The 14,729-nt window shown below is 41.6% G+C and overlaps 1 protein-coding gene across 6 annotated transcripts in view; it reads right to left on the bottom strand.

Annotated features, from left to right (window-relative positions):
- The window catches only part of LOC129721201 (visual system homeobox 1-like), a 417,650-nt gene that overhangs the window by 149,971 nt on the left and 252,950 nt on the right, over positions 1-14,729 (bottom strand). For all 6 annotated transcript variants that reach the window (XM_055673493.1, XM_055673491.1, XM_055673495.1 and 3 more), the window contains one exon: positions 12,334-12,415. In XM_055673493.1, coding sequence (XP_055529468.1) covers positions 12,334-12,415 — 82 coding nt within the window. The remainder of the gene's footprint in view (positions 1-12,333; positions 12,416-14,729) is intronic.

Genomic DNA, 14,729 nt, shown 5'->3' with positions numbered 1-14,729 from the left:
GAATTAACGATATATTTGTAACAAGAGAAATTATAGCTTAAAGTGACATAAACAACGAACATATTAAAAAATACATAACATGTTTCATCTGCTACTTACTGTTTGTTCTTGACTACCTTGAAGAGGTTGTCATTCAAATATTTTTAGATGCTCTATGGTACACAGGAAGTTCACTCGAATTTGAAAAAAAAACCTCAAAAATTAAGTTACATGGTGGAAAAAATACGTAATATCGAAACACGTTATAACGAGGTTACGTTGTAAGGCAGGAAACATTAAAATGAGGAATACCTGTATACGAATATATTTTTCTTTAATTTTGTGTGATTCTCTAACATCAGAATTTCACGTTCGATTTAAATATAGTAAGTGAACCGTCTTGTGATCAGCTCTTCAAGTAAACTAGTTTTCGACACGAGTTAAAACCACATCATGTTTTTATAGTATAGATAAATAAACAGGTAGTATTAACACAGACAACAAGGGAGCTGCGTAGCCGCAAGGTTATAGAGTCCGCTTTGTCAAGCGGATGGTCGAGGGTGCGAATCTTAGTAGAACCAGGCCATTCGATGTCAAAAAGGACTTTAAGTATGAGTTTATTGTCAGGCTCCCCACCACTTACCCTTCCTTCACGCTGAATTCTATAATACCTTTGCGTGACTTCCTCTTAACAAAAAATAAGGGCCTCTTATCAATAAAACTGGCCAGAAGGACGCACGACGAAACTTCTCCAGGGAATTATAATTGGCGATATTTGGCAGGAGGAAGGAGGCTTGGTATAGAAGAACAGTAAGCGTGTTAAACGAGGGGAAGTACATTACACACAAGCACTGATCAAAAATAATAATAAGCATGCCACTTCTCAATAGCGGTATTGCTAAAAAAATAGAAGTGCGGGATACAGCAGACACCCGGGCATATCTCACAATAGATCAACGATTCTGGTCGCAGTGAGAAAGTCCATACAGGAAAAAAAACACAGTCAACACGTTAGGTGCAGTTGGTGAGTTTGGTGGTTTGGTGAAGAATCTATGATTGACCATAACAACGGCTTTAAAAAAGCGCTTTTGTTACAACTTTCAGGATCCATAGACCATCAAAACATTATACATAGCCTATGTAAGATCAATACTGGAATATTGCAGCATTGTATGGTTACCGTATACAATCACACACAAAGAAAGACTTGAATCAGTACAAAAGCAATTTCTTTTGTATGCTCTTCGTAAATTAGGTTGGACATCATTTCCTCTTCCGTCATATGAAGCACGTTGCATGCTCATAAACATACAATCATTGAAAAAGCGAATTTGCAATAGTTTTATTTGTAAACGATATCGTTTCGCAGTTTATTTTATTTATTTATTTCGTCAAGCAAATGTAGACTGCAGCTATAATAATACAATGTTTTCTTATATTCTATACATTATTTCCAGTAGTTAGTCGTTTTTTTATTTGATTTCTGCCCATGGTGATGTCGATATTTTCGCAGTGCTGATTACAGTTACGCATCATGCGATTTACTGGGCAATTTTTTGAGTAGTTAGTTCTGTGAGAGTTTTCCGAAAATATTTCACGATTTCTTAATTGACGACTGGGTGCATAAAAATTTAGTTGTGATAATAATTTAGTAAATTGCACGCGTTGAGAAATAATGTCATTGATAAAATAAAGCATTGAAAGTTCGCGGCGTTCTTTAAGTGCTTGTATGTCTATAAGCATGCAGCGTGCTTCATATGATGGTAAGGGAAATGCTGTCCAATTTAGCTTACGAAGCGCGTACAAAAAAATTGTTTTTGGACAGATTCAATGCGTTCTTCATGTGTGACAATATATGGATTCCATACAATGCTACAATATTCCAGAATTGGTCGGACGTATGTAATATACAATAGTTTGATTGTATATGGGTCTTGAAAATTGTGGCCGAAGCGTTTTATAAAGCCCAGCATACTATTTGCTTTGTTTATTATTGTGTTATAATGTTCTATGAATGTAAGTTTGGAGTCTAAGACTACGCCTAGGTCCCTTACGATTTTGCATTTTTCTACTTGTTGGTTTCCTAAGAAAATGTTTGTAGGTGGTGTTACTGTTTTTCTGCTGAAGGCTATTGAATTACATTTTTTAATGTTGAGTTGTAATAGACTTTTGTTGCACCAAGTGTAGAATACATTAATTTCATTCTGGAATATTTCGAAGTCTTCTGCATTGGTTATTTCTATAAAGAGCTTCATGTCGTCAGCATATACAAGCACATGTATTGACTTAAGAAGAAAGGAAATGTCATTTACGTATAATATAAAAAGAAGAGGGCCCAGGTGAGAACCTTGAGGAACCCCAGAAGTTACTTCTATTGGGTTTGAAAAGGAATTTTGAAAGCGGACTATTTGTGTTCGATTTGATAAGTATGACTGCAGCCATTCCAAAAATTTTGTTTCAGTTCCGTGTTTTTCGAGCTTGAAGAGCAATAAAGGTATGTCGATTCTGTCAAATGCCTTGCTAAAGTCCGTATAAAAAGCTTCTACGTGGTTGCCGTTGTCCATTACAGTCAAAGTGAAAGTTATGAATTCCAAAAGATTTGTGGTAGTTGATCGGCCTTTGTAAAAGCCGTGCTGTTGAGTTGTAATTTGGTGTTTTACTTGCTGAAAGATTTTTTCATTAATTATTGATTCAAATAATTTTGGAATGCATGAAATAATGGCAATTCCACGATAATTACGAATGTCAGATTTAGCGCCAGATTTGAAAATTGGCACTAAATATGAAGTTTTCCAGAGTTCTGGGAGAATTCCATTCTTCAGGGACATATTAAAGAAGTGTTGTAATGGTGTAGATAGTTCTTCTGCCAAGTTTTTGAGAAAAATTGGAGTTATTCTGTCAGGTCCAGGACCTTTCGTAGCGTCTAAATTTTAAGTGCGAATTTCGAATTCAGATATTTGATTGGATAAAGAATTCGAAAATTCGGGAAAATACGAGAAGTATTCGCGGTCCCGATCTGTTTCTTCATATGTGGTGTATATTTCTTGAAAAAAGTGGCAAAAAGACTACATATTTCATTACTAGTTTGTCCTACATTACTGTCAAGATGCATTCGTGATGGAAAGTTGTTACTTTTTAGTTTGGTTTTTACGTAATTGAAGAAGTTCTTAGGGCAAGACTTGATTTGATGTTCGATTTTACGATTATGTTCTTCATATGCAATTTTAATGGCTGCGTCAAGTTGACAGCAAATTTCTTGGTAATTTTGAGGATTTTTATTTGTTGTTTTTTTTTGTATATTTTATGTGCGTTTTTGTTTTCTATTTTTTAAGGTTCTTCAATTGTGGATTAAACCACACTGGATACTTGTTGGTGTTCGTTCGTCTTCTTTTTCTTAGTGGTACATTTTCTGATATAATTTGATTAATTATTTCATAAAATTTTAATACTTCTTCGTTGACATTTCCTTCTTTACAAATAATACTACACCAATTTATTATGCGTAGTCTACATTTGACTTGTTCGAAGTTAGTTTTGTGGTATTCCGGTACATCCTCGTACTCGCAGTCGCTAGGGTACGAACTGTTATTCATTACCATTGAATATTCAATTGCTGTGTGAAATGCTTCATTTTTCCAGATGGGAGTCAATGATGCATCTACACAGAAGTCTTCAGTGCAGTTTGTGAATAATAGGTCTAAATATGCATTTTGTTTGTTTTTGACATGATTGATTTGATATAGACCCATTTCTGAGGATTTGCCACAAAGATACTGCAGTGTTTCGTTTTCGCCTACGACTGGGAGTAAGATAGATTCATTTTCAATGTCTACGATAAAGTCTGCATTACGTTGGTTGAAATCGCCATAGACATGCAGTTTTACTTCTGGTTTCATATTAGACATAATAGATGCTAAAGTTTTGAGAAATAATTCATATGAATGTTTATGAGCATGCTCCGGTGGAAAGTACACGGAACAGAAAATATGTTCTCCGCCAGCAATAAATGCTTTGGCTCATACGTGTTCAAATTCTTTATATTTGTCGGATATTATTTCTTCAGAAGTAAAGTCTACATTAATGGCAATGAGGACTCCACCGCCTGACTTTTTTTTACTGGTAGACAAATTCCGATCGTGCCGGAATACATTATAATTGTTTTCAAATACTTCTTCGCTTCTTACGCTTTCGTCCCAGCTACTTTCAGTTCCAAAAATTATTTTAAAAGATGACGACAATAGATTTTGTTGAATTTCTTTCATTTTGCTTGGGCTTTTCATGCGATTGAAATTCTGACAGTAGATAAGAATTTCAGTCGCATTCTGTCGAAGAAGCGAAGAAGTGTTAGTAAAGTTATCACTTATGTTAAAATTTAATTTTCTGCCTCAGAAGAGGACGTCCATACTTGCGAAAATTTGATGTGTTGAATTTGTTTGCACTTTCGCGTAAATGTTGAAGACGATGCGTGCGTTCATTTGACAAAAAATGACGATATGACTGAAGGTCGGCTACTGCTTCGGCTGGCGTGAGTCCATATTCCAGTGCATTGATTCATCTCTTTTTTCATTTAAGCCAAATTTCTACGCACCTCTGGGACGTTTATTAGGTATCTTAAACTAGATTTTCATTAGAGTGGTTCATTTAGTTTTACTAGGGTGCTTCCAAAAACAATTAAAATGCAATTTATTGTTATTGAATAGAAAAAAGCAAACTTAGTAGGAAACTGATGTCAATAATAAGCAATATTTTTTAGATGGGAAATTACAAAGGGTTTTGTACACAATATATCAGCGGAGGGTTACCGGGTTAGGTCCATCTTTGTGGTACATAGTATAAGATGTCAGGTCCATCTTTGTGGTATATAGTATAAGATGCCAAGTAGGCAAATAAAGATGAGCATTTTTTCTACTAAACCACTTCAAACTAAATTTTAGTTATTTTTGGAATCACACTTGTAAAAAATAAATGACCCGCCCTAGTAAAAATCAAGTTCAAGATACCTAATAAACATAAAAATAATTTAAATCTGATTTGGAATGAGTTGTGAGTCATTTCAGAAGCCAGTTCCTAAATATTCCTTATTAAGCCTTCGCACAGTGGGGAGACTTCATACAAAGGCAGGCCAAGCAAAAAAGTGTCGAAAAATGCGATAAAAACATGGTTTTTACATAATTTTGGGGTGCTTGAAGGACGAAACCTAATTTTTAATGATTTGTTGGCATTTTTCTCCGTCACTTTTTTATTAAATAGAAATATATGATTTTTATCCACGAGCAACGGCCAAGGACGTCCTCCTCACTGAAAAAGGTTTCGTAGTTTTTGCATGGCCCTTCAAATGCACACAATTTTGCGAAAAAAAATTTTTTTATTAAAATAAAAATAACATAGGTAAAAAAAACTAAATACAAATCAAAATAATCAACATCCTCTTCTTCATCATCATCATCTTCCGCTTCTTTTTCTTTATTTTTATAACTGCGATCAGATTTATCATCAGCTTTCCCTTATTTAACAATTGTGTTCTTAAATAGAAATATAACTTCATCTGGAAGTTTTTTACAATTAATTTTCACCTTTTCAAAATAAGTGTTAACTATGGATTGTGAAATATTCAATTATTTAATTGCTCCAAGCCGATATGAAAGATAAACCATGCACTCAGAACAATGTACCCAATGAAACGAAGATATTCCGTAATTCAAATAATCTTGGTTTACGTTCGAAACATGGTTTTACGTTTCACAACATGCATTTTACATGTTTTTTACATCCTTTCATTGTTATTAAACTCCGATATTGTAGCTTTACAAGCAGAACAGCGTTGAGTAAGTCGTATTAGTTATGTAATTGACGCATTTTTAGCAGTCATTGCAAAAAATAATAAAACAGAATAAAACAATGACAACACGCATATTTATAACTTTTAATATTAATTTTTGTGATTTTTTCCCAAATTTATATTTGAACCTTCACGGATTAATGTCTATATCGCAAATTTTCATCATTAGAGTATTATGGTTTCCATGATAAAATTTTAAGTTGAAAAAATACAATAAAGAAAATGGACGACACTTTGCACGACGTATGCATTTTGAAGCTTACGTTTTTACCTAAATTTTGAATGTAGTCACAACCGTGACAAACTGCGGCTACAAAACTTTTATGCTTTTTTTTTACAGAAAATCACTTTTCATCATTTTTTTTAGTGTAAGGCCTACTATGACCAAATTTTACAATATCTAATGAAAGAGATTTGTTGAACTTTTCTTTTGACGCCAAAAAATCGAAGCTATCAGTTGCAGCACGTTTCAAAGTAATTTTTTTTGAGCCAACAAACAAAGTGTACATGGTCGGTTTTATTAAATTTGAAATGACCCTCTTCGCTGCCACCCTAATGCGCGTGTATAGATGTGTGTATGTGCATGTATGGATATATGTGTATGCGTGTGTGTATGCGCATGTATCGATTTGTGTGTGGGTATATATTTTTTTTTCAGAGGTGGCGGGGAAATCTACAAACAGACACCTGAGAAGAGAACTCAGGGTGTGGGGATGAGACTAGGGTAGAGATGCTGGGGTAGTAACACTCCCCCAGACACCTACTGATCCCTGTCCCGACCCACTAAAACCCCTCCAGTCTCCAGCCCTGTTCTTCCCGGAACGACGGTTAAGTATTACGTCGGGAAGTGGCTTTTGTGCGTGATGCACCCTCTTTACTCTTATAACCTCCTAGCTAACTACCCGGAGACTGGTAGTTAGCTACCACTGGCGTGTTGGTGATTGACCCGCCACACACGTTGTAGCTCCAGGACAATATGGGAGGCGGCCGCACAGGCCGCAGTCCAGATGTCCGGGTCGTCGCACATCCTCCGGACAAGATTGTCCGGAGTAGTGCCAGGCCCGCTCACAGCCATCATGTTGCTCCGCGCTCTTACGAAACGAGGGCATACGAAGAAGACATGCTCTGCAGTCTCCTCCTCTTCCACGCACTCGAGACACATGGGGGACCCCGCGTGCCCGAACCTGTGCAGATATTGCCTGAAGCAACCATGGCCTGACAGGATCTGTGTCAGGTGGAAGTTCACCTCGCCATGTCGCCTCCCGACCCAGCCGGATATCTCCGGTATAAGTCGGTGCATCCATCTGCCCTTTGTGGAATTAGACCATTCCCTCTGCCAACGGAGCATCGAGCATGACGTTCTGGTGCCTCGTATGCCCCTTGTGTCACGTTGGTCGAAACACTCTCTGTCCTCCTATCAAGAAGTCTTCGCTTGCTGCCATAGACCGCTGAGCTATTGGACATCATACGAGATAGTGCTGCAATAGCCGATGAGGCCCTCTTACAGGCATAGTCGACGTGGCTCTCGAACGTGAGCTTGTCGTCGACCATAACCCCCAAGAGCTTCAACGATCGCTTTGAGGTGATGGTGCAGTCTCCGACTCTGACCATCGCCTGTTGCTCTGATTTACGGTTGTTCACAACCGTGACCTCCGTCTTATGGTGCGCGAGCTCCAGTTTCCTGGAGCGCATCCAGTCCTCGACCTTCCTTATGCAATGCGCAGCCGTCAACTCGACCTCTTCGATCGACTCGCCGTAAACCTCTAGCGTTATGTCGTCTGCAAAGCCGACGATCACAACCCCTACAGGAAACTTTAGTTTCAACACCCCGTCATACATGACGTTCCACAACACCGGACCCAGGATGGAACCTTGCGGAACCCCTGCGGTGATTGGAACGCACTTCTGACCCTCCTCTGTGTTGTAAACCAGTACTCGATTCTGGAAGTAGTTTTCCAGAATTTTATACAGCGACACCGGTACTTGGATGCTCCTGAGCGCGAGCGCTATGGAGTCCCAACTGGCGCTATTGAACGCATTCTTCACGTCAAGCGTGATGATTGCGCAATAGCGTATTCCCCTTCTCTTGCGCTGGAGTGCTATCTCCGCCGTCTTGGTGACGGAGGCGATGGCATCCAGCGTGGACCTACCCTTCCGGAAGCCGAACTGGTTGCTTGCCAGACCATTTACACCCTCTGTGTACCTCACCAGTCTGTGGAGGATAAGCCTCTCAAGCACCTTGCCCGCCGTGTCTAGCAGGCAGATAGGCCTATATGCCGATGGGTCACCTGGTGGTTTCCCAGCCTTCGGCAGTAGGACCAATTTCTGCCGCTTCCACCTATCCGGAAAAAGACAATCATCCAGGCATCTCTGCATGACTACTCGGAACAGCCCGGGGGCCGTTTTTATCGCCAGCCTGATTGCCAGGTTAGGAATACCATCCGGTCCCGGTGCCTTGCTCACCTTTAGAGAGTTGGCGATCACAATGAGTTCCTCATTCGTAACCCTTGCCTCCTCCTGAACCTCGACACGGCTGTCGTCGCCCACGGATTGGATGCTCGGCAGGTTGGTCGACCTTCCTGGTCTGTGTCTGAGATACTGGAACATCGAACGTGAGACTCGACCGCCGGAGGCCAAGGACTTGGCTTGTGGCGCGGAAAGAGTCCCTCGATGATTCGCTCCAGCATCGCTGGTGATCGCTCTGCAGGCGCCAGCGCGCCTTTGGTCTTGGCCATTACGATCCTGTAGGCGTCACCCCACGGGTTCGTATTGGCACTCGCGCATAGCCTATCGAAACAGGCCCTCTTGCTGGCCTTAATCGCAATCTTCAGCGTCGATCTGGCAGAACTGAATGCTGCGCGGCGCTCTGTCCTCTGTTCATCTGTTCGCGCACGCTGCATCCTCCATCTCGCACGGAGGCACGCACTGCGAAGGTCCGCTATCTCGTCAGTCCACCAATAGACCGGTGGCTTCCCATTCCTAGGTTGGCGAGTCCTAGGCATGGTGGCGTCGCACGCCCGAGATAGCATAGCAACCAGCTGGTCGGGCGTCGGGCGAAGCCGACTGCCCCCCTCGCGCTCTCGTCTCATTGCCTCTTCGAATACCTCGGCATCGAAATGCGATGTCTTCCACCCGCGGGCGAACGGAGTGTTGGTCCTACTCGTCGCTTGCCGCCTCTCGTTGTTGTCTACACTTTAGCAGACCGTTTGATGGTCGCTATTGGTGTAGCCATCGTCTACCCTCCAGTTTACCATGATCAGTCCTGGGCTGGAGAACGTCACGTCGATGATCGACTCCGCGCCATTTCTGCTGTATGTAATTTTGGACCCAATGTTGGCCAGATCTAGGTTGAGCTTTGCCAAAGCTTCCAACAAGATCTGGCCTCTCTGGTTCGTGGAGCGACTCCCCTACTCAACAGCCCAAGCGTTGAAGTCGCCTGCCACCACCAACGGTGTTAGGCCCGTTAGCTCCATGGCTAACCGGTCGACCATCTGTGCGAACCTTTCGGTAGACCAACGCGGCGGAGCATAGCAACTGCAGTAGAACACTCCGTTCACCTTGGCAACCGCGGACCTTTCTTCTGAGGTTGAAACAACCTCCTGAACCGGGATCCTGCCCGTCGTCCATATGGCCGCCATGCTGGACCTATCCGCAACCCAGTTACCGTTTCCGGGAGGGATGCGGTAAGGGTCCGATACAATGGCGATGTCCGACAGCGACTCAGTGGCTGCTTGGTATAACAGCTGCTGAGCTGCGTAGCAGTGGTTCAGGTTCAGTTGCCTCACCCTTACGCCCGTGGTTTCGTAGCCGGCTTGCCGGCTGGGCACCTGGGGCCTCCCATAAAGTGTTTGGCGTCCCGTTTCCCGGAGCACACCATACACTTGGGAGGCTCCCCACAGTCCTTCGCTTTATGGCCTGCACCACCGCAACGCCTGCATAGTTGGCTCCTGTCGGGCCCCTTGCAGGTCCAGGACTTATGTCCTCCCTCAAAACACCGGAAGCAAACGTCCAGTGGCTGGAGTATACCCAGGGGGCATACTGACCAGCCGACCTTCAGCTTGCCTTCCTTAAGTGCCAGGTTCGCGTCCGCTGACGCTAACCGGAAGGTAGCCACCCGGGTTCCCGCTGGACCCTTCCGGAGGCGGATTGACTCAGTGGCCACCTCCACCCCGCACTTCTCCTTGAGGGCTAGCGTAATGTTGCACCCCTCGGTGATTTCGTCCAGGTTTTTAAGCTGGAGAGTCACCTCCGAGGTGAGTGCCCGAACCTGCACCTCCTTGCCGAGGACCTGCTCTGCTACCGCCTTGTAGGAAGCGCCCTTGTTTTTCGCATCCTTTCGGAGCTCAAGGATCATCTCGCCGGTGCGAGATCGGCGAATGCTCCGCACATCCGCCCCCAACTCCTTGAGCTGGGTTTCGCGTAGGTGTATGTGTGTATGTGTGTGTGCGAGTGGGTGGGTGGGTTATGGGTGTACGCAGTGTATGTGTAGTGCAGTGCGTGTGAAGAGTTTTATATTTGTTGAACGTGTATGAGCATTGAGCATGTTTGCGGGCTAGTTGCTGCTGAAGGCAACAAAAGCATCAGGAGATAGCAGTGAGAAGGTTTGATGGGCCATCCACATTCCAAGTAGACAGATTTTTACTGATTTGGTGAGTGGTGAATCAGGGATAGTACACAGGAGTACGCCGTGGTGTGCACTAGGGTGGGACAAAAAGTAAATTATAGCTCCCATGTACTTTTCATGTTCCTTATGGGTCCTACAATAACCGTATAACTTTTCAGATCGATCGGTGTAACTATATTTTTGCGCCAGATTTTGAAGTTTCCATACGATTTTATATGGGAAAATCAACTTTTTCAAAACTTATTCTCTAGAGATGTCCAGTTGGCTCCTAAAAAAATATCGATACATGGTATTTGTAGGAAATTTTCCTGGGAAAAACTCTTCTGAAGACCGTACATATATTTATTTATTTATATATATCTATAACGCTTCCCGTAGCTCAGGGCAAAAGGATTCATCTCGTTTCCAGCATTGTCCGGAAGTCCAATCGGCTGTCATGGACCGTTGAACAGCTAAGACCGGTGCTAGAGGCAATCAAAAACGGTGTTTGCAAAAACTATGCCGTTCGAATGTGAGAAATTTCAAAGAAACATTAATTATTAGATGACAAAATGAGCCTTATTGCCCCAATATTGTGGTGCATGCTGCCCCGTGGACGGGGTACATTTTACCTCATTTGCATGGTGCTTCTTACTTCTTTGTGACAGTGTATTTTACCCCAGTAAGGGTGCATTTTGCCTTGGTTGACGACTTTTATTAATTATTACACTCACAAAAAAATGTGTGTTCAATTGCGAGTTTAAACGAATAAATAAGGGTTTTTTTATGGTTCAGTATATAACATTGGTTTTATCTCTCAGCTTCAACAAAAATAAATAAAATTGAATGTACGGAGGGGAAAAGAACTCCCGAAACCAAGTTTGATTTGGTAAATGAAATTAATCACGCACTACGCCTAACAAACGGCAACTTGTAATACACAGTGTCATTTCGTCGGTTGAATGCCAATATTGAGCATAACTCAAAATTTTGCAGTTTTTAGTCATTGATGGCAAACTATGCCAAATACTATTTAGTTCCATCTCATAAAGATCCGTTTCAAAATTTACAAAAATTCCAGAATTTTAGGTGTGCCTTTATAGCACGAATCTAAAATACGCCAAAAAAGACGAAAAATGAGGTTACAACTCGTACAACATGCTCGTTATATGCACATGATAGATTTGAACAGGTTCAATAAAAAACATACCACCAAGTAGGCCATGAGAAACCAATACTTTGGATTTCAAGTGGTGCTTTCGATTTAGATGCGCTATGATGAGACTTATCACGTTTGTTAACGAATCGTTTGATTTTTATGAACTCGCTACCTTAAAAGTTGAATATGTCCACAACGGCGCATACTGCATTTGGGAATAAGTGATTCTTATGTAATTTTCTACTAAACTCATTGGTGATATTAAATTTAAAAAAACGCAATTTTAGTTTTCAAACGCGAAGATATCAATGCTGGCAACACTGAACGCTATGTTTGATGATAACATTCGATTGGAAATTTTAAAAGTTTAAAAAAGAGTCTCTAATATTGTCTACAGCTCTTACGGTCTCTGAGATATGACGTTTTTACAAAAAATGGAAAAATGGAAGGCCCCGCAATGGGAGGGGGGTTGTCTGATTGACATAAAACTTTAGAATTTTCAGTTTCGATCTAAAGCAAGTCATTTTATTTATTTTGAAGCAAATCGTAGAGGATTGTTGCATTTGCTTGATCACTTGGTATGGAATGACCTATATAGTGTATAAGTATATATATATATATATATATATATATATATATATATATATATATATATATATATATATATATATATATATATATATATATATATATATATATATATATATATATATATAAAATATAGAGTTCACTCACTGTTTATTGCATATTTACCTGTGTCTTCGTTTTTTCTTCTTCTTTTTGCCATATCCATTGATATTATCTATCGTATAATCTTTACTGGAATCGACGCCACCTGTGAAACAAAAGATAAATACAAATTTCAATTGTCTATTTATTTGACATTTGGGATAACTCATAATTTTCTGAGCGATGTAAATCTTCAAAGAGCCGATTATCATTTATCTATGTTTGTGTACAGGTGCTCTGGAGTACGAGGTGTATTTCAGTAATATTGATTTTGTCATCTCAGTGGTGCTAGTAGGGAGAGGAAAAGTATATGACATCTTTTATTGACGTAGAATTACGTCTTGCTTCAATAGGGTGGCATTCTGCGGAAAGTGTAATAAAAAACACTCTTTAAATGCGCATTATGATATTAGGCCACTGGATGGATTTTGAATGCCAATGTGTTGCTCGAAAAATAAGGGTTGCTCCAAACTGAAAGCACAGATAGTCAATTGACATTCGCGCATCGGAAAGACGCACATCGTCATTCGTTTGGCGATGTTTTTTTTTGTTTTATTTTTGTCATTTCAATCCTATTGGCCCTGACGACTCTGTTGATATTGGTTTGGTTTTTTACTTGCGAAAGTGAATATTTTTGCTTTTTGATAAATTGACAATTGCATATGGGAACTCGCGTTGGTGCGAACAGTCTTAAAAATCTCTTTTACTTGTGTCAGGGCCAATTTCGTGCGTCATTCTCCCTTTAGGGAAAATGTCATTATTTATTTAATTTATTTATTTATGCGTGCGCGTAGAAACCCCGCATTTTTACAAATTTACATTTACAAATCATGAATTTTACGTCTAACAATGGCACATAATTACTACAAAGCTGACACTGACTAAGCCTAACTATAGTAAATCTTGAACTTAAGGCTAACACATTATAACATTCGCTTAGGTCTATTTTTAAAAATAACACTTGATTCATTGAAGTCAAACAATTCAAACACACATCATTCCGCGTCAAACACTCGACAGAAACGGACGTGCAAAGTGGTCGTTCTATTACAATCCGGTCCGTGTGTACGAATAGCCAAACAAAAGAGTGTATTATTTGCGCTAAAGGCCAACTAGATTGTGAGTTGTGTCGATACGTTCTGTACCCGGCTCACAATTTTGGCTGTATTGGTGCAAAATACCAGCTGCAGTTTTGATCTGTGCACAGTGAATAGATCTTTTTAATCCAAGCCCATCAGTTGACAGTCGAGTCCGTGTCGCTGTGCTGAGTGATCTCACACCCGGCTCACTGCTGGTGGCTGTATTGGTGCTGCTGTACTGGTGCTGTTGGCTGCTTTGGGTGCAGCTTCGAACGATCGGACAACCACTGCTGGAAGGAAGAAGTAAAGAGGTACGTGTTCTTGTCGGCGCTAGTGCGCTAGTGCGCTACATTTAGCGCAATGGATATAGATCCCTCGCCTCCCGTGCCACCATCCCCGAACCCCCCTGACCCTGACCCTTCTGTTACCCCCTCCCCTGTTCATTCTCCAGTCCCCCCTCGCCCCAGGCTTTACCCGGACGGATCTCAACAGGGCAGCTATACTGTTTATTTTCGTCCAAAGGCAGGAGTGAATTCAAAGCGTTTAAACATACTGCAAATTGCTAAAGACCTGACGAAGGGGTACAAGGCCGTGACCGAAATTTCCAAGGTCCGACCTAACAAGCTCCGTGTCGTGGTCAGTGATCTGGCACAGGCCAATGCTATCGCTTGCTCTGAGCTCTTCACACGCGAGTATCGCGTCTACATACCCGCACGAGACGTGGAGATCGACGGTGTCATAACCGATTCGAGTCTGTCTGTCGAGTGTATCCTAAAAAGCGCAACCGGTTGCTTCAAAAATACCGAAACACAGGCGAAGATTTTGGATTGTAAGCAATTGCGGTCCATGTCTCTCGTCGGCGGTAAAAAAGTTTACACTCCGTCAGACTCGTTTCGCGTTACGTTTGCCGGATCTGCACTCCCTAGCCACGTCTCGATCGACCGGGTTCGTCTGCCTGTGCGATTGTATGTACCCCGTGTTATGAATTGCACCAATTGCAAGCAGTTAGGCCACACAGCCGCCTACTGCTGCAATAAGGCACGATGTAGCAAGTGTGGGGAGACTCATGCGGAAGATTCTTGCAGTGTTAATGCTGAAAAATGTATTCACTGTGGGGAAAACCAGCATGAGCTCTCCACATGCCCGGTGTACATGCAGCGCAGAGATAAAATCAAGCGGTCACTTAAGGAGCGTTCAAAGCGTTCTTACGCTGAAATGCTGAAGAAGACCGTGACCACTTCTACCATAGCATCGAACCCCTTTGATCTGTTGCCCTCTGATGAAACCGATTCTGACGATTCATCAGCGGGAACATCTTATGCCAATCCTGGGGAGTCTAGG

Source organism: Wyeomyia smithii, chromosome 2 (assembly GCF_029784165.1).
Source record: "Wyeomyia smithii strain HCP4-BCI-WySm-NY-G18 chromosome 2, ASM2978416v1, whole genome shotgun sequence".
NCBI classification, from domain to species: domain Eukaryota; kingdom Metazoa; phylum Arthropoda; class Insecta; order Diptera; family Culicidae; genus Wyeomyia; species Wyeomyia smithii.
The sequence above is the reverse complement of the archived record's forward strand: the minus strand, read 5'-3'. Positions and strand labels throughout refer to the sequence as shown.